This window comes from Aulostomus chinensis, chromosome 14, assembly GCF_037954235.1.
Source record: "Aulostomus chinensis isolate RoL2024-O1b breed Wild chromosome 14, RoL_Achi_v1.0, whole genome shotgun sequence".
In the NCBI taxonomy this organism is placed as follows: Eukaryota; Metazoa; Chordata; class Actinopteri; order Syngnathiformes; family Aulostomidae; genus Aulostomus; species Aulostomus chinensis.
This window is the reverse complement of record NC_141333.1, coordinates 27,215,083-27,236,556: the sequence shown is the minus strand read 5'-3', so window position 1 is coordinate 27,236,556 and position 21,474 is coordinate 27,215,083. Positions and strand designations below refer to the sequence as shown.

At 39.7% G+C, this 21,474-nt stretch overlaps 1 protein-coding gene across 3 annotated transcripts; it reads left to right on the top strand.

The window, feature by feature from the left end:
- The first annotated feature begins 4,257 nt into the window (after window positions 1-4,257).
- LOC147250416 (uncharacterized) lies at window positions 4,258-6,168 on the top strand. 3 transcript variants are annotated; one of them, XM_086225316.1, is made up of 4 exons: window positions 4,258-4,439; window positions 5,517-5,575; window positions 5,753-5,853; window positions 6,041-6,168. In XM_086225316.1, the coding sequence occupies exons 1-4, from the start codon at window positions 4,344-4,346 to the stop codon at window positions 6,130-6,132; spliced, it is 348 nt and encodes a 115-aa protein (XP_086081442.1). In that variant the 5' UTR covers window positions 4,258-4,343; the 3' UTR covers window positions 6,133-6,168. The 3 variants fall into 3 exon arrangements, 1 of the variants encoding a protein (XP_086081442.1); XR_015119341.1 differs by lacking the exon at window positions 4,258-4,439 and adding an exon at window positions 4,733-4,849; XR_015119342.1 differs by lacking the exon at window positions 4,258-4,439 and adding an exon at window positions 4,819-5,030.
- Window positions 6,169-21,474: the final 15,306 nt, after the last annotated feature.

Sequence of the window (21,474 nt, the reverse complement as noted above, 5' to 3'; positions counted from 1 at the left end):
ACTTTGCCTTAGAATCACCGCTAATAACAGTAGCCTTAGGTTAGGATTGACTTTCTGCTATAGTTCCTATTTTTAGGAACAGACAAGAGAGTGTGAATGTTAAGCCTGATCAGCAGCCGGCTGATTGAACAGATGGATAAATATTTTTTGCTTTTTTTTTTGTTATTCCACACTGCCAGTTATTGCAGCAGTGGCCATGACACTTACAGTACAAAGGTTCAAGGCACATGGCAGTATTCTGTATGAGAGAATAGTTCAGAAGATCCGAAGATGTTTTGTTTTTTGGAGGGGGGGCACTGTCTCCCATACATGTGAGACATGATAGGAGACCATTTCATTTCAAAAAAACCTGCTGTCAAGCTCCTCTTCACAATAAAAAAAAATTGTGAAGTCACATTTGTTTTGGCCAGTTGAAATAAAGATGCCCAACATGATGCCCAAAGTTACAAGCTTTATATAGATATATAAATGTCTACTCCCAGGTCAAATGATCTTGCAGTCGACAGGTCTTAGTGGCTTTATGTCTTTAAAAACCTCTTTGCACCCAGGCATGTACAGAAAGGTATATACGGTCCTCTAAAAACTAACATTTAGGCCAAAGTACTTCTGTTTCAGCAAAAATGTAAATTGTTTTGAGAATGTCAGAAAGGAAAAATAGTTTAGCAGGGTTTTATTATCTCCATTCCCAATTTAATGACAAAGCCCCATGGGATGGTAGTTAAAATTTCAGTTGAGCCCCTTCTGATGCATCAAGAGGCATCAAATCTGAACAGCTTGTTGAATGACAAGAATAAAGAGCAAGCCAGCTCAAGATCTCTGGTTTCATGCACATCAGAGGCCCAAATATATATATATATATACACTAAAATAGTGATTTTTTTTAATATGGTCCCTTTAAGGAATCAAGAAAAACAGAATTATTGTTTATGAAAGAAATTATGAGTGACTGTATGTTCCTGTATTTGAGAGTCGTATGACATTATCACCTGGCTCTACACTTATTGATATTTCCCTGACTCTTGGTTTTCTCTCTTAGTCATCAGTGTGGTGAATGCTGACTGGCCCTGTCTATCTTGAGGCACCAAGCGCCGTATCAGCATGCGGCTCGAACTCTATCGGCAGCTGAGCAGAACAGATGGGTGCACAGTGGACGAGTATGTGTGAATGATTATTGGCTAAAGGACTGAGGTCTTCACCAGCCTATCAATCAGGACTGTTTAGCAATCACTGGCTACTGCTTAAGGTCTGCTAAAGTGTATATAATGAACCCACAAGGGCAGAATGGTCAATGTGTGTGTGTGTGTGTGTGTGTGTGTGTGCATTTTTTCAATTACAATTTTTTTTTAAGACTTAACCTGAAGTGCACTTTATTTTTTTGCTCTGTAACCATATCTCAGTTTCACAAACAGTGGTAGTTTCCTACTGTGGCTGAAGGAGCAGCACAGGGTATCTCAAACTCCTGGAGGCCAAAAACACATCAAGGCATGGACATGGACATTGACATGGGTGTTGGTTTAAGTGGCGACATGGCATCTACTTGAGCAGCAATAGGATTTGGACCAAAAAACAGTGAATACTGAAATACAATAGCGAAACCAACCTAAAATAGAGAGGCTGATCTCAAAATGCCACCAAAAAAAGCAAACTGTGTTGGCCCTGCGATGGACTGGTGACCTGTACAGGGTGTGACCTGCCTCTCGCCCAAAAGCTGCTGGGATAGGCTCCACCCCCCACTTGACCATTAACAGGATGAGCAGTTGTAAACAGATGGAGGAAGTCCACTGATTGTTTTGATACTGACATGGTATTAGTTAAAAGTATTATTGAAGATATAGTTCAACCATTTACATACATTTGTAATCTGTCATTTCAATCTGGTATATTTCCTTCAAAAATGAAAATAGCAAAAATTATTCCTATATATAAAAATGGAGACAGAAAGAAAAAAGATACTGATTTTATATTGTTTTTAATATTTATGAAACAATTTAATAAACTATTTTTTATCAAAAGTTATTGCTTTAAAAAACAACAATTGTTTCTCATTCAGGAAATAAGATTTATAATGAGTCATTTGTTTTATTTAAGCCACAAAATATACATTACATCAATTATTGTCATGACACAGAAATTAATTCAAATCTTTATTAAGAATATAAATCTCTTAAACAGGTGCTAAAAAAACAAGCCCCCCTCGACCCTTAGTAGGATAAGCAGAAGAAAATGGATGGATGGATGGAACCTGGATCCATTCTGTCTTAAACTGTCTGCCGTGTTGATTACAGAGCCAATAACCAATACATTTAATCTTTCGCTGTCCAAATGTATGGAAAATGGTTCATTTATTCTCATTACACTAAGATGGGGACACAAGTGATCTTAACAGTTTTTGTCCAATCTCAAAACTGTCCTATGTTGCGAAAATCATAGAGCCCTTGTTATATAGCCAGCTCAAGCCATTTATTTCATTGCACTCAGTTTCCATACCAGCCTGGTTTCAGGGAGAAGCATAGTACCATTTAAGCTACCACTTTAGTTGTGCAGGATATAGTATCTGCTCCTGACAAAAGACAAAACTGTGTTGCTGTATTGGTGGATCTATTAAAGGCCCTGTTGACTATGTGATATACAAACTTGCAGATTTGCAGTTTTAATTTATAAAGCTAGAAAATTAATAAATTTCATTTATGACGTGGGATACAGGATGGCGAGCCAGAATCGTGGACCATGTTTCCAGCGACGAGAACTCATTTTCATTGTGCCAGTGAGGACATCCGCTTCCGCGTTCTGTTGGTAAACTCGCTGCCTGAGTGGTAGGAGTGTTGGATCCTTTTCTTTTCCCTTTATTAAGACTGAACTGAGTTGGTGTAAACAGCTCTAAAATGAACTGGAAATGAAAACATAAATTAAACTGAACTTGTACTTAAGTTGAAATGTCACATCTTCATATTAAGTTTGTTCATAATCATCACTGTTATGGATAAGATATGTAAGGGATAATCACCTCAGGGCAGGACAATAAACAGTTCGATATGCCCTTGTGGATGGCTTACCGCCCGAGACATGTTGAGGTAACCTTCCACGGGGGCATAGCAAACTGTTTATTGCCCTGCCTTAAGGTAATTATCCCGTTTATTCAATTTCTTGTCAACTTGCTAACATAATAAAAAAATTAAATACTTTCAGAATTATGCTTTTTCCTATTCGTATTGCATGCTAATTAAATGTATACTCTTTTTTTGAGTTCATCTCCCTCAAAAAGTAGTCCCCTTTAATTACAATCAATCAAATATGCATTCCTTACTCCGTCATGGAATGCCTGTATTTTGGGTAGGAGGATTTCAAACTTCAAATAAAGATCTACTTACAACCTAATTACAACCGATCAAACATGCATTCATCTGGGGTTAGTAGACTATTAATAAAAACTGGAACAATGGTTGGATTACTTTATTTGCAATAAATATATAACAACATCATTTAACCATTATATTTGGGCTATTTTAGTTAGATACACTCAAGCTCAATAAATAGCCTATAGGCTATTCAAGATAATTAATTTTCTTCAGGCAATCATTGATTCATGTATGTGTATTAAACTGGCCATTCCCTTTGATGGTTAATTGAGACATGGAGAAGGGCATGGGGAAATTCATGGCAAGGAAAGAAGAATCGGACATGGTAGGCTGATAGGATGGCAGACCATACTTGTTGTGGAAGTTTGCTGGGATGTGGACAACACCCGATTCCAAACTTTTTTGTCTGTGTTGGATGGCACCCAGGAGCTTTTGAGGCTGAATTCACACCTGCAATTTTTTTTTAAAGTATCTTTGCAGTAGGCTTTAGGTATGCTTCAGGTTATTCTTACCACACAATGATTTATTTATAACCTAGGCTTAGGCCTACTTGTGTCCCGTAACAGACATGATTTGTCTGAACTGGCAACAGACAGACGACGGACAGCAGTGCTCCTAAGACTGTGGTTGGTGTATCGGGTGGTCAGACCAGCTGCTTTGGACCATCATGGATGGAAGGCGGTGACTAGATATTTTCTGAAGCTCAGGACTGGCCATCTGGGGCCTCATGTATCAATACTTGCATGGATCTCATACTAAAAACTTGCGGTCGCAAGAAGAGAGAGAGTTGCATACACAGTAAATTCTGCAGAGTAAAATATGCTGTGATAAAGTTTATTTCCTCTGACAGAGTTACATTAACAATAATTAGAGTAAAATGCGCCCCTGTGCAGCCCAGTGTTGGTGAAAATTTTCAGAGTTACAAACACAGTGTAAAAAAGTACACTAGGAGCCTACAATGTAAAATCAAAGTTACACCAGACACCCATGAAGTACTCTGGGAGGTCCCATCAACCTTCACCTCATGTTGCAAACGGACCAGGAGTCTCCCAGCCGCCATTTTCTTGTCATCGACTGACTTCGGTAAGTCTCTCCTAATCGCTTATTAAACTGCTAATTTTTAATATATACGCAACATTTAGAATATCTAAATTATGTTTGTTAACTGTACATTTCATACGAGTTGTTAGTCATAGTGTGCTGAATTTTAAAAGATTATGTTGACGAAGTGGATGGCTAGCTTAAATGTGCGTGTAATATTTGGAGAAAATGTACTAACTCATGTAAAACTCAACAGCAAGATGTAGTTAATATTTTTAAGGCGGAGTTCTTTGTGTTTTAGCAAAAGGACAGTTTGTCACTGGAAGCTGCATGTTTGGGACTTGTCTTGACTTGTCCAGGGCAAGCTTTAGCAGTTACCCCCAGTTCCGCGGTCAGTGTAGGGTCACGGACTCTCTTGGGCCCTCACAATAAGAATTTCAACTCTCTGCAAGGTAGGTTGCAGAGAGGTAAAGCACAGTGCCAGGACCGCTATGATAAACAAGCGGCTGGCTAACATTTGCATTCTGTTGCTATCTCACTGGTTGCGCTTGGAAAGTTCAATAATTTGAATTTGGAATGCAGCAGTTGTGGTTTCCGTAGCTTTCATGGTCGGTAAACTCATGTCGTATTTCAGTAAGTGTAGTGTTTCTCTCTTTTGTGTAACTTTGCATGGACAAATAGCGCTTGTGGTGTGAATGACTTCCAGGCATTACTGGTTTATCTGTGCTCCTAACGTTATAGTGTTAGCTTACATGAGTTTATTAACTCTGCTACCGCTCCTCTGCTCTCTGTGTCACGACAGATCCGCTGCATGTTAGCCCAGTCTATCTCACACGCAGACAGTACACACACACACACACACACACACACACACACCGTCTACTTATATCTGCAGTCTGGAACTAAATTTTGTTAGTAATACCACCAAACATAAAATCTATTGTCTCTATGATTGTGAAATATTTTATGTTCAACCATTTGAAAATATTTGGTTCTTTTAGGAAGTCAAAGGCACTTGACACAGTTTAATATTTCTGATTTAAATGAGAGGTAAATTGCACCTATAAATAACAATATGATGGCAATAATGGAAATCTGTTATGTTTTCGTCTGTTGCAGATGGAGCAAGACTTCATCCTGCAGTTTGGTGAGGATGTCACGGCCAGGTTTTTGGAAAAGTAAGTCTCTATATCTTGACCTTGTTCATGCTGTGCTCAGTGAGCATGGCAATATTGTGTCACTTAATAATTCTAGGCATTAGAAAAACTGATGTCACTGATCCTGTTATCTTGTCAACAATTTTTTACAACCTTAGTTGTTGTCAGAATTTCTCATGTGGGAGTATCTCTGTCCAGGTGGCCCACTACATTCAAGCAAAAAGTCATTCAGCAGAGCAAGGCTCTTCCCACCTCAAGCGAGCTTGAAGAACTAATCTACTGTGCTGAAGCTACGTCAGGTGGAGAGGAAATGGATGACACCCTCGAATCTGGAATTTTTAATTTTGTTCTCTTGTTTTTCTCCTATTACAGTTTAACTTGTTGTTGTTTCAGTTGTGGTGCATGCATAATATTTTAAGTTGTGAGCTTATAGTACCATTGTGTTAATTAGTTTTTGTTTTGTTTCTTGTTTGTGTGTTTTGACAGGATGGGACAGGGATCTTTCCTCCATTCTTCTCCTCCTTCACTTAATTCCTTTGCACACAATGTGTCTGGAAGGTATTGCAGTTAAAACTTAAGCCTTGGGGTTTTATGTTAAATAAATTGTTATGAAAAATATATGTTGTGGTGTTCATGTTTTTCACCTTTAAAAGCCTTGAAATGTGGATGGTTAAGGAGAAAATCACAATTTACCACTCTAATTCTGCACTGTACTGAAAAATATTTTTGATATTTAAGGTGTTGGGTAACACTTAAAGGGAGTAAATATATCGAGGGGAACAATTTAACACCAGTAGGAAAAGGTTATATAAGAACACTCTAGAGTCATTTCTCAAACAACACTTGGGGTGAATTAAGTTTAACACTTGGAAAGAGTTAATAAACAAGAGTAATTTCTGATTAACACTTAAAACCACTTAGTGTTAAATGCAAGCGACACCAACAGTGTCATTTTCTTCATAGAGTAAAACTGAATTAACACTTTCAAGTGTAATTAAGTGCAAAATATTAACTCTAACTACAGTTAAGTTGACACTGAAATTATAACACTACCTTCAGTGTAACTTTAACATTCTGTAGATAGGGATCACTGACTCAGTGTTAAAATTGACTCTTTAAGTTTTAAATTTACACTGCCGATTTTACAGTGTTTTGCAGTCTCTCTGAGGCCTGTGTAAGGTCTCAGACAGACTAGGGCAATGCTGGTGATGTCTGCTGTGTTGTACTTTGTTCTCTTTGGATAGGGTGGTTCAGCAGTACAGCAGGATGGCACTGGCTCTTCTTGGATGGCACACTCTGGGCTGGTCAGGTCCTCGTCACTGTCTACCTCCATGAGTTCCACTTCTTCCTTCTGTCTCGCCTCTGTCCTGGCTGACTCCTCCATCTTTCTCTGTCTCATCTGTGGCCCACTTCTTCTGCTCTCTGTTCTCTATCATGCTTACCTGCCTCCTGGTTTCTGGATAGTCTGCAACGCTCATCTGGTGAGGTCCAATACTGCCAGTCTTCTCCTGCTGTCCATTGATGAAGACCAAATCCTGGACTGGTATTTTCTCTTACCAAGGACACCAGCAGTTGATGTGGACATTCTGTTGACACTCAGAACTGCAGTTAGCTTCTATGCAGGTTTTGATTAGACACTGACAGGTGAGGACGTCCAGCAGCTTGTCCAGTTTAGCAATGAACCTGTTCCTGTTTTCCAGTTTTGTCTTGCCTCTGGCTACTGCTGTTGCCTCCTCCCAAAGTGCTTTGATTTTGGCCTGTATGCAGACTTTGCTGTTGACAACAGGCTCTATGAAGAGGCTGTTTGCCTTTGTCCACTGAGACATAAGTGCAGGAACCATTTCTGTGTTGATGAGTTGGGAGACAGGATAGTTCCTTGAGTCAGATTGGCTTGTCTCTCTCCTCAGCAGGCCATACCTGAGGAGATCCTTGCCTGTGGGGAGCTCTGCTGGGGGAAGCGCTTTACCTGCTCCTACCAGATGACTCAGCTGGCAACTTGATGCACTCCTGGTTTTGTGTGATTTCCTACTCATTTTGTATGTAAGAGCTAGAACACAATCAACATGCAGTTTATACACTCAATATCAACTACTGATGAGTCCTGAAAAGGACTGCTACTGTACCATCAGTTGTATTGAACCTCTATTTCAAAATTGCAGAACTCCCAGTGTTTTCAACAAGAAAACCACTTTATGGGTAGGTGATAACTGGCTGTGAGGTTCAAGCAATTGCAGTGTTACAATTTTAAGAATACAAATTGGCTGCATATAGTCCCATATAGTCTCTGGCTGACAGCCAGCAGAGCAACCACCACACTAACCAACTATCCAACAAATCAGCCAATCCAATGTGTTATGTATATGTATATGTATTACAACCAGGCTACAAAATTATGCTTTTTGTAGCAATTGGTAGATTGAAAGTAAATTCTTCAGTTTCAGAGCTGAATCACTCACTCTGCTGTCCATTTGGATTTTTAAGGGTTTTTTGCAATTACAGCACCTTTGTACATATCAACAGAAATGCTTCAAACAAATTTATGTTATAATTTCTGTATGCATTAGATTTGGCTTCTGCAAAATTCATTAACCTCACTATATTGTACCAAGTTTTTGCAAAAAAATAGTAATTTCTCTTAATTTTCAAATCAAAATGATACATCATCATTTGATACAAATTTTGAGGCCATATTAGCACCCCAAAATACACTATTTTTTTCAGTAAGGCCCTTTCAGTTTCAGATTTTTTTTTCAATTTTGATCAAAATTCGACATGCCCCACTAACGGGGTCTCTGTGAATTCACGCAGCAATTTAAGGTCAGCCTCGATAACATGGAGGTGGTGTTTCTCCTTGTCTTTACCATTGCTACGATGTTTTTTTTTTTTTTAAACACCCTGTTGCTGGTGGTAAACTCAGTCTGCATATAAAATGAACCTTGAGAAGTGACAGTTCAGTTAGGCTCTGATGCCGGTTATCATTGCCACACTGCGCTTTGGACTGTACATCAAAACGTCTTACCAATTTGTTTAGCTCTTCGGTGCTGCAGGTGTCTGGGTCAGTTGTCTGTCTATCCATCTGGTGGCTCTTCCACTTGGTGAAAACCTTAATAGCGAAGGCAGTTGCCTTTTTTGTGTTTGATTCAAGGGCCCCGCCTTCAATTGTACGCAGCTCCTCATCTGTCAGGTCTCGAAATGGGGACCCTGGGCCTTGCCTTTGCTGGCGACATTGTAGGCCTAATATTGGCAGCTGCTGTCAGTGTCATTCTGTCGTCCTCGTCGCTCTCTAACCAGTCCTCAAATATTTTTCCTCCTCCAAATCGAATAAAATTGACAATGAATCCGTCCTTTTCAATTTTTAAAATGCTGCAATGTTCACAGTGAATAACATTAGCTCAGCTGTAGCAAATTAGTTTCTATGGCAACCACACAAGGCTGCATCTGATCACTAGTTTAATGATATAGTTGCTACATCGCATCTCGCTTGCGAAACTATTTATCGACTCTTTGAAATTCCTATGCTTTCTGTGATAGAAAAAAATACAAGCTTCACAGATGGACAATTAGTCTGAAAATTGACATTCAAAGGCTGTTCAAATGCTGCTTTTTTAGAATGTTGAAAAGGTGAAACCGGCATATTGATCTACTAATTGATGACACTGTGCTCAGTCAGCAGCAAGTAGTGCGGACAAGTCAGCAGGCACCCTGTCGGGTTACTGCCCTCCTCCAAGCCAATGAAAAAAATACCTTAGCATATGGCTTGATGTGAAGCTTACAATTAAATATCAGTAGCCTACACTGTGACAGAAGATCAGTTTCTTGGATAGGAACAAATCCAACTTTCCAAATAGCAATGTTGTTATGAAGCAGTTTTTCTTTCCTGGATTATGGAGATGTAATCTACAGGTATGTAACTCCTTCTGTCTTTAAACCCTTGGACTCCTGTATACCAGCAGAGACAGTTAATGTACTCACCACTGTGTCTTTTACAATAATGTTGGGTTTAGTGGAAATAAGCGCATTGGCATCTGTTCATATAATGTACATACACAAAGCTATTATTAGTGATGTCTCATCTTATATTTGGTAGACTCTATCAGATTGGTCCCCCATATCTTACCACACTTGTTCCAGAGACTCATGTTCACTTAAAGGTGCACTAAGCGTTGTTGCCTGATGTCACTTATGTATTTGTTTGCCATTTGTGATCCCTGTGTTGTCTCCAGAGACAATCTGTAATTGCTTCTGAAACATACTTTAAGTCCTATTGTTATATAATTGGCATTTTTTTTGTTATTGTTAACAGATTATTATTATTAGTCATGGTATAATTATTTTTTGTATTTGTCATTTATTATTTCATTTATTTGAATTTTTTAATACGATGTTTATTCTCAATGCCATGGTAAATAAGAACTTGCTCAGTTAATATTTGAGGTTAAATAAAGGTCAAATTAAATGAAAGAATGTGCTTGGACGGTGTCGCTGCAAAGTTTTTTATTGTTACTTTTCATTGTGTTGAGATGTTTTCTGTTCATAGAGTGTATGTAGATCGCATCTACCTCCTCATGGACTAAAGATGGAAACTAGTCTTGGCTTTAATATTGCATTACATGCAAATGTCCATAATTAAGCTTTGTTCATATTTTAGAACAAACAAATAGAAACTGAAACAGTAGCCTCTGAGTTTTTATGTCTTCCATACCTGAGAATCACTCTCACTATCTCTGCTTAAAAAAAATAATATATTCTATTAAATGTGAACTGGCCATAAACTGTAAAACAAGGGACTTCATGGTGCATTTGATCTTGTAGACTCAGAAATCTTTATCGAACTGGCTCTGAAGGTTGTTTACTGTTTGGCGAGACACAAAGGGAGCGAGCCCTTGAAATGTGTCAGGGACTTACTGAGTAGGTAAGTGAGTGAGCTGATGTGCTTTTCTTCACTGAAAAGGGAAGATCACCATCACTAGAAGATATTGAATCAAGGTTTGTTTTTTTCTTCTCTGAAGTGTAAACTGGTGTGATTTACAGGACTTAACCATAATATTGCCAATTTACTTAGCTGCTGGTGGGAATAGATTTGACATGATTCATTTGAAGGACAATGTTCTGCATTTCTGTGTTGTTCATTCTTCTTGCCACCAGTGTACAAACGCGTTTAGTCTCACGTAGCCACAGGTCTCTCTGTGTAGCTGTGCAAGCAACTGACAAATGTCAGATTAATTTGAATTTCTTAGGTCTCCAGACTGTCACTATTTTGGCATACGTTGCATCTATTTTTAGATAATAAATCAAATGATCTCATGTTGAAATAGAGAGCACTCCTCTGTTTCTGACTGGAAAGGCTGTCAGGATTGAGATTCAGCATAGAAACAAAGCTGTTTTAAGCTATTTTAAGAACAGTTCTCAGTGTGGGGCAGTGAAAATTTAGTTTGCTGACTTTCCACCTGCATCTCACAGTTCAAACATTAAGAGCACTAATGGGAGATGCAGACGCCCAGCTGTTGAAGGCCACTGTGTCAATTGAATGTAGAATTACCTTGACTTATCATTCATTTTTCAGAATAAGTCAGCTCAGGCAAAACGAAGGTAAATAAATCAAAGCTGCTTCTATTTTAAAGGCAAAGTCTGTACATTGCAGGTTAGTGTTGGTCATATTTTATTTTTTGTCATAATTTTATGTTAGGAAAACAAAGGGGTACCAGTTGTGTTATTTATTGTCATTTACGAGCGAATTGGTTTCAAATAAATAATAAACCTCCTCCTGTAGACAGAATGTGTGTAGTTCATTAACCACGTACATTATGTTCACATTTCTGCATGTATTTGGACAATATGCTTACGGAACACACACAAAGTTTAAACATATTTCATGTGACTTAGAAACAAAACAGATGTTACTCCAATAACCTGTCAATCCATTAAGGAGCTATGATAAATGTGTTGCTCTATTTGAAGATTTGAGAGCATTTTTTTTTTCATTTAGCAGCGCCTGTGCTCACAAACATTAGTCTGGAGATGTGTTGTGAGCCATGCATAATCACAGTGGATAATGTTAAGTCCATAATGGACAGATACTTAACAGCTTTACTGATTAATTAAATGTGTAGGAAAAAGCTAATTGTGTTAGGGCTTAAAATGTTTAAGTTTGGGGTTTGTGTTTTAATATATCCATGTCAGTGAAAATCATTTAGCACAGTATATGGACTTAAGTTCAGTTAAGTTTCTACATATTTATATATTAACAGTTGCTTGTGTGGTTTAGGAATTCCCGTAATAAATATTTCGAGCTACTGCCAGTCTACATTCAACTGACATACAAATATAGTTCTTCCTACTGTAGATTTTCTTAGTTGCAAATTTTATTTTTTCCAACTTGTTTATATGGCATCATAGAAAATTTTGAAAAAGCTCAGCTTGAAAAAAAAAACTTGCTGTATTTAATGAAACAATTATTCAGGTGAAGGCTCAGTATCTGGCCTCTAATCTCGTAAAATATGCCTGTGTATTTGAGGGTCAGTGAGATTCCAGCAGCCGTGAAGAAGCTTTGCTGGAGGCAAACTGAACTCTGAAGCCATTCTTGCCATTGTTGATCCCTCAATGCTGCATGGCATCGAATGGAATGGTGACTCATAATACTACACACTGAATAAAGAATGTGTTTATACATTATAAAGCCATCATGCACACGTGCATGCACACACACACACACACACACACACACACACACACACACATATATGCCTGCCTGTCCTTGGTTAATCATAGCCTTTCATATGTTGATGGACAAACCCATAAACTATCGCCAGCAGCTCTGACCTAGTAAACTGATTCTCTGAAAAAGCAGGGTAATGAAGTGTGTTTGGACCAATAAAAAAACAGGAAATACACACAGGAATGCACAGCCCACAGACATACAAAATATCACAACTACGCTATTCAAATGTGAAAGATTATTTTTGACAAGATCTAGTCTGCTTAACATGTTTAGGGAGTTTTGGTGGCATCCTTCAGCATTCTGTCAGCCAGGGGTCCACCACAGGGCTTGTTTTGGCCCACTAGATGAAAAATAGTGTGACAGTTGAAGAGTTGGGGCCTGGCATTCCTATCTAGGCGACTGGACATTTAAAAGAAGAAGAGGAAGAGGAAAAAATGATTGTAATAATCATCAAATCTTGAAGTCATGTCTCTAATTCACAGCATTATACTTGAGTAGGAATGAGCATGTTGATTCTGCCTCACCCCTGATAGGGTATCAGAGATCTGACATATGGCTTAAGGTCGATATTACAAAAATTGCGAAAGCTGAGACTTTAGCTGTGAAATGTTTGATTATGACACAGTGACACTACCTGCTGAGCTAAATGGCATGCAACATGCAAATGTAACCCATGTAGAAACTGATGTGTTACATGTCTGGTCACGTTCAGATAAATTGTGTATTCATCCAGATGATAGAGCGATATCTGGCATTTATTTAAAAAAGATGGATTGCTTCATATGAGATTATTGGATCACTTAAGATGCTTTAGTTTTCATTGGAAGCAATACAGCTCACATGAGGACAAAATTCAAAACATTTTCCACATTCAAATTATTTTTAAAGAATTTTTGAAATTTTCCACATTAAATTTACCATATCATGAAAGCATGTCATTTATGTGTAATAATAAAGACTACATTATAGACTTAGAGACTTAGACTTAGACTTCCTTTGTTGTCATTGCACAAAAAAAACAAAAGTGAGATTTTGGCAACGAAATGCCGTTGCTTGGCTTCCGGATTACAACAGGGATGGAATTATAGGGCAGTTTAAAAAATTAAATACAGACTCAGAAACTAAAACTAAAAACAACAAGAGCTAATAATAATGAGTGCAAATAGAGAATAAATAGATAAATAGATGAAACAGAATGGAGACAACAGAATAAACAGTATCTGTATTGCACAAATAGGAGGTGATTAATAAATAAAAGAAATATATTGCACAGTAATGTGTTGTCCATATGCAAAATATGCACTGAGAAAGAAGTGGCCCTGAAAGCCATTTTGATATTGTCCATGGGTGGGTGGGTTATTTTGCATTTAGCAGTCTAATGGCAAGGGGGAAGTAACCGTTTTTGTGTCTGGCTGTTCTGCAGCGGATGCTGCGGAACCTTCTGCCAGACGCCAGGCGGGAGAGCAGTCCATGCTGGGGGTGGGTGGGGTCAGAGAGATGTCGAAATTACCGAAAAAGTTGCATTGTTACCGGGAGCCGAAGCAGCCGCAGCCGGACAGGGCGCAGCCATCTTGACTACAGACTTATACAGGTATACTGTAAATTATGTCAACGCTGTTTTACTTTTTGTTTTGTAAAATTATTATTTTTTTTTTATAACTTCATCAGGTGTCAGAGAGATGCCAGTCTGTAGGATTTACACTGGATAATTTGCAATGTTACACTACATTTGTCTTTTTCCTGGCTGATGGTTGAAATATTAAGCTGTGGACAGTGCTGGGGTATGTCATTTCCCCCAAAAAGTGTGGCATTGCTGCAATTTCTATTTATTCAGACAACCAAGCTGTGCTCAGGGAAGAACATGGCCTCCTCTGGGGTCTGGTGAGCATGAGCAGGGAGGAGTTGAATAGGTCAGAGTAGTCAGGGTTAGACGATCTGAATATATTTCAATAGTTGAGAATGTTGGTTTGCCAAAGGGAGTGCAGCTCAGCTGATTGTGTCAGGGCCACTACATTAACATTTAATGTGAACAGTAAACTTTACAGCTCCCAGTATGGTGCTGACTCTTATTTATAACCAACGTCAGGCTGTGTTTGCTACTCTTAACTCTAGAACACATCATTTGTGTCAAGTTAGAAGCAGGAATTCAAATAACTTCAATAACCCTTTGTCAAGCCAAGTCATTTTGATGTTTTCTTAAAAAAATCTCTCCCTCTCTCTCTCTCTCTCTCTCTCTCTCTCTCTCTCTCTCTCTCTCTGTATATATATATATATATATATATATATATAAATATAACATCAAACCTCCTTCATCATCTGTCATACTGTCGCTCTCACAAAGTGAAAAAGTGCCCAGTATAGAACCGTGTGTGAACTCTTCAAACATTACTTGGGTCAAGACTGCAAATTATCCCCATAAACACAGAAAAAAATTTTGAGTAAAGTTATTAACTTTCATTGGCCCAAGTTCTAAAATATTGGTGTGAACCATTACCCATATTTTTAAAAAATGATCTCAACTTTTTTTTCAGGGTACCTCTTTCTTCGGCTGATAAATGTCCGTCCCCTGCAGTCTCGCCCTTTTTATTCTCCACTTGTCTTCATCCTCATCCTCATCCTCATATCTCTCCCTCACAGCTTGTGTCCTCGACCATTTTGTCCTTCTCTCTCTTTGTTCTTTCCATCCAACCAAAGATATGATCAGCTTCCCTGCGAGAGACCAATTTGTCCTCAAGCCGAGAAATTCTTATTTGAAGAAATCCCGTCATGCAAAAATTGCATGTATTTCAATTATTTGTCAAGATGATAGAAAATATTGCTATTAATGAAACCTGGAGGTGGGATTTTTGTCTTGTTCATCTGGCTGAGCTCACTATTTACAGGGAGTGACATTATACACTCAGGGATCCCTTGAGTGTGAAGTCAGATCTGAGCATACTCTCATGGATCGCTATTAACTAAAATAAACCAAAAGCATACTGGTGCTGCAATGCAAAGCTTGACTGATGGACATTTATCAGCTTACTGCATGCCAGTAAATCTGTCTGCTAAAGACAAGAACTGGTGCAAAAATAATACACAGATTCACTCAGCTCTGGCTTATCTCTCTCTCGCTTTGTCTGATTTCCAAAGATTGCGAAACAAAACACTCAGGTGGCAACTCCTCATTAGTCATCCACAGTTAAAATGGCAAATGTTTCACTTGCTAATGTTTATTCTCATTTATATAGAATTGCTGTTATGTAATTTTAAAAGATATATTTGAATGTCAGGATGATTTGCTGACACTGGGCTATTTTAATGATGGTGCTGTCATGTATTATTGGAGATGTGAGCTCCTTCGAGGTGGGATAAAAAGCTAGCAAGTGTGCTCCCTGCTCATGGGACGTCCACCAGCACACCAGCCAGCAGTTAAGTGTTTCATCAGCAAATATAAGTGGCATCAATGTAAAATGACCACATATTAAATGTCTAGGTGCCTACATTCTTACTTAAATGATTCTTGAAATATACATAACAGTAGTAGTACGGAAGCAGCTGTATTCTCTCCTTTTTTTCCAAAGAACAATAGGGAACATCCCATGCAGGAAGAACTGATGTTGAGAGACAAATAAATGATCAATCAATTGTCCGAACTCATGTGAAGGATACAAATAAAAAGACAGCAAAATACAAACTCAGGGCTCCCACTAATTCGGTGGGATGGTGAGTTGTATTTTCACGCACTTTGTTTTTAGTTGTACTTGTGAATATTCTCAGTTATCCAGGTCATCGTAATCCTCAAAAAATGATCAACTGCTGAGTCCTGGCCTGTGGTTGTGGCCCTCCTGTGTTGCGCCATGCGTTTGTGCAGTTGCTGTTTCGTCTCCCCTTTGTACAGGTCAGAGCGCTCCTCGTTACACTGGACTGCTGGACTGGTGACTTTTGTGGTTGGGAAGTAGTGCTCAGCACTAAGCAGAGACAGGTGGTTGTGCACAAGCTGGGAGGATTTTGACTCAGGCTCAGTCTCTTCCAAAACCCCTGCTAATGTTTGAAACATGTAAAATGTCCCTCTTTTCACTCGGCTTCCCCACAATTCAAGTTTGGCTTTGAATGCAGCGACTTTGTCTTCCAACTTGAAGACAGTTGTCATTTTACCCTGCAGTGACAGATTGAGTTCGTTCAGCGAACTGACGATGTTGCACAAGTATGCGAGTTTTGCAACCCAGTCCATGCCACTGAAATGCGCTGCCAGTTGTGTTTTTTTTCTGAAGAAATCTCCGCAGTGGCTCTCATAACTCAAAAACTCTGGCCAACCATTTCCCTTTAGATAGTCATCTTACTTCTGTGTTTAAGAGAAGGCGTGTGCTGTTCATCCATCTCATCACAAAGCTGCTCCAGCAGACGTGAGTTTAAGGCATTTGCTGTGACGTAGTTAATGACTTTAATGACATTGTTCAATACACTGTTTAGTTCAGGTAACATTCTTCGGCTAGCCAACATTTCCCTGTGAGTTACATAGTGCATCGACTCACATTCAGGTACAACCTCCTTAACCCGAGCAATTAAACCAGAAATCCGCCTGGTCATGGCAGCAGCTCTGTCCATGCATATGCCAACCCAAAAGGACACAGTTTTCCTGATATTTAATCATTCAGAGATTTGAATTGTTCTGCGCCAGTGGTGTTGCTTGGCAGCCTTCAGGCTCTCCTCATCCCAGATCCTGGGTGCTGCTGGAGGAGGCTGCAGACCTGAAGAGGCTCAAGCTGCCACCCGTAGCTCCACCTGCTCACGTCCCCGTCGTTCTCTTTTTCTGAAGGGGAGTGTTTAATACCAACCAGACTAATGTTTTCTAGTTACAGCCTTTGTTAAACTATGGACTGCATTTTTTAATGAAATGAATCTCAGCTAGCTAAGTGGCAGTGAATCTTGATGATGATAGCAGTACCTGATAATGCAGAGTGGTAAATGAAGTTTGTTTTAGTGTCTTTCTCTGGATTGGCCCCCTGTCAAATTTAGAATAGAATTTAAAATTCTCCTTCTACCATCAAAGTCCTCAACAGCCAGGTTCCTTCATACCTGACAGAGCTCATAGTCCCCTATTATCCAGCCAGAACCCTTCACTCCCAGGATGCAGGGTTACTTATGGTTCTGAGAATTTCTAAAAGTAGAATGGGAGCCAGAGCCTTCAGCTATCAGGCTCCCCTCCTGTGGAACCGTCTCCCAGTTTTGGTCCAGGATGCAGACACCCTCTCTACCTTTAAGAGCAGACTTAAGACCTTCCTTTTTGATCAGGCTTATAGTTAGGGCTGCTTAGGCTGGCCCTTAGATATGCTGCTATAGGCTTAGACTGCTGGGGGATCTCCCATGGTGCACTGGGCTTCTCTCTCCTCCTCTCTGTCCTCCTATATGTGTCATACATAAATCATATTCATACGTATTACTAACTTGTCTTCTTCTCCGGTGCGTTCGGGCTCCCCTCATCCAAGATCCTGGGTGCTGCTAGACCTGAAGAGGCTCAAGCTGCCACCCGTAGCTCCACCTGCTCACGTCCCTGTCATTCTCTTTTTCTGAAGGGGAGTGTTAAATACCAACCAGATTAATGTTTTCTAGTTACAGCCTTTGTTACACTATGGATTGCATTTTTTAATTAAATGAATCTCAGCTAGCTAAGTGGCAGTGAAGCTTGATGATGATAGCAGTACCTGATAATGGAGAGTGGTAAATGAAGGATGTTTTTGCTCACGTCCCTGTCTGTCCATCAGTCTCATCCCTTTATTGCTCTCTTTATCTTTGTCCCACTCTTTCCTTCTGCATGTCTGTATACCTCCATTATCTGTCTTTGTCTCTGCCCCGCTCTTCTGCTCTCTTTCCCCCCAACTGGTCAAAGCAGAAGGCCGTCCCCATCGAGCCTGGATCTGCTCAACGTTCCTGCCTGTTAAAAGGAAGGTTTTCGTTGCCACTGCTGCAGGATGTGCTTGCTGATGGAGAATTGTTAGGTGTAGATTCATTGAAGGAGTGAGGTACTAGACCTGCTCTACTTGTAAAGTGTCATGAGATAACTTTTGTTGTGATTTGGCACCATACAAATAAAATTGACTTGACTTGTCTTCTAAAACAAATTTTGGTGTATCTCTTGTGTTTTGTATGCAGGAGACGTGTCTGCAAATTTCTGGGTGATTCGCAACTGTGTGGCTATTTTAAATGGTAGGACTCTCTGCAGCTGTCATGCCAGGTATTCATCTTGCAAGCTGGGCCTTATTGCTCAACCAGATTAGCAGTAGGTGGAAGAGTCATATTTAGGTTTGCCACTGTCTCAAATGTCTGTAGTGGTTAAATTTGAGATATGAGGTCTGACGTGCTGTATATATTGCTTATATCATAGCAGCTCAACTTTCTCCCCACGTGGTTTGTGCTAGCTGACCAGTTTCTTTCAACAGCGATGTCAAATACTGTTGTCAGTTATCACTGACGACTCCCTTTTTTGGAACACCCATCACAGAAAACAGCCACAATGGGAACTTGAATAGTGAAGTGAAATGAAACGCAGCTCTGTCAGGCCAATCATGGTGGATCTGGATAGAACACTGCCAACACCCTCTATTCACCAATAGTCCCCTTTAATAGTGTTCCCTTCAATAATCTGTGGTTCCTGATGCTGTACCAGAGGTATACAGAGAATATAAATAGTAAAACAAAGAAATGTGCTGCAACTCCAAATGGCTTATTTTTCCATCTACACTGGAGAGAACTGCATTTGTACAGGCAGAGGCAGGTATGTGTTTTCTCTTTGCTGTGGGAGTATAAAAACATTTATCAAGAGAAAAGACATTGTCAGTGGGTTGGTACACAAGAGCAAACATGAGAGGAAAAAACAAAATTCTCTCCTGACATTGAGATAGATGCCTGGTCTGCATGGGATGATGGAGAGGAAAACTTTAAGAATAAAAGGAATGCTTATGCATGTGAATGAAAGATGAGCCAACACTGAACCATATCTGTGACCGAGGCCTGAGTAAAGTCTCATTTTTGATGGGACTTGTGGTAGCAAGTGGGAAAGATGGATGTGGAGACTTAATTTGTGTGTGTGTGTGTGTGTGTTTTTTTTAATACCTTTTTTAAAGTAAAGAGCTCTCAAACTGAAAGTGTGCTTAGTGCTCACACAACCACACTGCATCTTGAAACTCACTTGGGATAGAGAAGAGGGGAGAGAGAGAAGGGCAGGAAGCAGAAGTCTCTTGATGTACAGTGCACTAAAACCTCTTCTTGCACTTATCTCACATCAAGCAAATGCAAATGGCCAAGCTTGGAGAACGAAAAGACACACGTCCACAGAGAGTGGCATGTATCTTAAAAACAGTCATGAGCACAAAGAGGGGGCATGGTTCCAGGTGGGAGTGTCGAAGACAGCCTTCCTGTTGTCCTGGGAGCTGAAGCATTTCCCTCCCCAGTCCTCAAACAAAAAAAGGCTCAGTAAGAAAAGGAAGAAAACACAAAATGAGAAGAGTTTGAGCCACAGTTCTGTCACTGTGGATTTCCTTTTACTCTGCCTTGGTGTGCTGGTTTTTTTCAAGGTGAACCTCTGACTTGCTGCCAAGTATACTGGCTCAACTCTTGCACTAAAAACATTCATTCACATCCAAAAACAAGAACTGCAAGTGTCACCTGTTCAGGGATTGTGGAGAATTTGCAGAGCTGTAGAAGCAAGATGAAAGCACTCCATGGTAAAATTAATAAATAAATAAACAAAAATAGCTTTTTTTTATATTTTTGTCTGAAAAAAAAAAGGATTTATGCAGTATATGAACACTGGATGACGTTATGTTCCAGACCCGTCATGAAAATGTTACCAAGGGAGACATACTGATTCTGTGGCTTTAATGGTGGACATATGATTAATCTTTAGAGAATTACTAAAAAAAACCACACAAAAAACCCATTTAATTACTGCTCTAATTATCATTTGCAGGTGTCACATATATTCCTTGATATACCGTCAAGCTCCTGCATGGTGTGCACAATCACATCAGGGCTTGTAATGCTTGAATCCTAAACAGCTGATCTTCAACATGGGAGACATGCTTGAGGATCTGTCAAAAAATTCCTGGAAAAATTCAAGATTCCTTGGTCATTGAAACTTAAGGGATTTTTTTCACTTTTTGATCATTTCACAGAATGTCAAGGAATTCTGTTTTTACAGATGTAGCCACCAGAAATTGGAAAACCATGACAGCACTTTGACCAATCTGTGTTCAGGTCGGGCTGCCATCAAGCTAGTCCCATCACTGTTGTGAAAACCCATCACAATGATGTAGCTAATGCGTGGCAGACTCGTAACACCCCTAAGGGACATACATGTTAACTCGGTTATCTATACACCAGGAGGAGCAGTGAATAGAAGCTGAGACCGTTTACTGTGTTTGAATTCGGCTGTTTAATGAGGCCCATTTGGTGAAGGAGAGTGATTACCATACAGAGAAAATGATTACTAGATCATTAGATCACTCAGTCTGAGATAGCCTTTGTGTTATTCTTTGTGCCCATGAAATTTGGAGCACTGGTACTGGGAACTGAACTGTCCTAGAAGGAAATGAGTGCCCTGTGATCACAGTGGCTCACACCATCTGTGTTGGTACAGTACAAACTATAAGAGCTGGAAGAGGTTTTTTGTTTATGTTATTATGGTTTCATCATTTATGGAGCTGTTGGATTTCTGTTTGTCAACATGCCAGGCGTGTTCCTTCATTTGCATTCATTGAGAGTTGTCAGGGAACTTTTTTATTCCACCAAATTAAAAATCTATTTTCAAGGCTCATTACCAGAAAATATAAACTGAAGCAGAAAATTTAGTTACATTGAAAAATAATAATTGTATGAATTTTGAAAATTACTGCATTTATGTTTGGTGCAGGGTGGCACGGTGGTGCAGTGGTTTGCACTGTCAGGCAGGGAGAGCAAGCCAACTTGATGGGGGACTGGATGGCAGACTGGTTCATGGAAGGGGAGCGCAGGCCGGTGTAACAGCAGGGGATAAAAAAAGGGGGGTGGGGGTGCGATGCAGGCAGCAGTTGGAGCAGAGAGATGGAGCTCTGGTGGATCTGTGGAAACACAGAGAGACTGCGAGACACCAAGGCCAAACTACAAAGTGCAACAAGTAATGGTAATGACAGTTCCAAAATGTGTGGGGAGGAGAGGAGAAGAGAGGAGAGGAGAGGAGAGGAGA

Excerpts from the sequence above, each read along its gene's own strand:
- LOC147250416 (XM_086225316.1), top strand. The coding sequence starts at position 4,344 with ATGAAGTACTCTGGGAGGTCCCATCAACCTTCACCTCATGTTGCAAAC. Across the intron at positions 4,440-5,516 it reads CTTGTCATCGACTGACTTCG|ATGGAGCAAGACTTCATCCT; the intron begins GTAAGTCTCTCC and ends CGTCTGTTGCAG. Across the intron at positions 5,576-5,752 it reads ACGGCCAGGTTTTTGGAAAA|GTGGCCCACTACATTCAAGC; the intron begins GTAAGTCTCTAT and ends ATCTCTGTCCAG.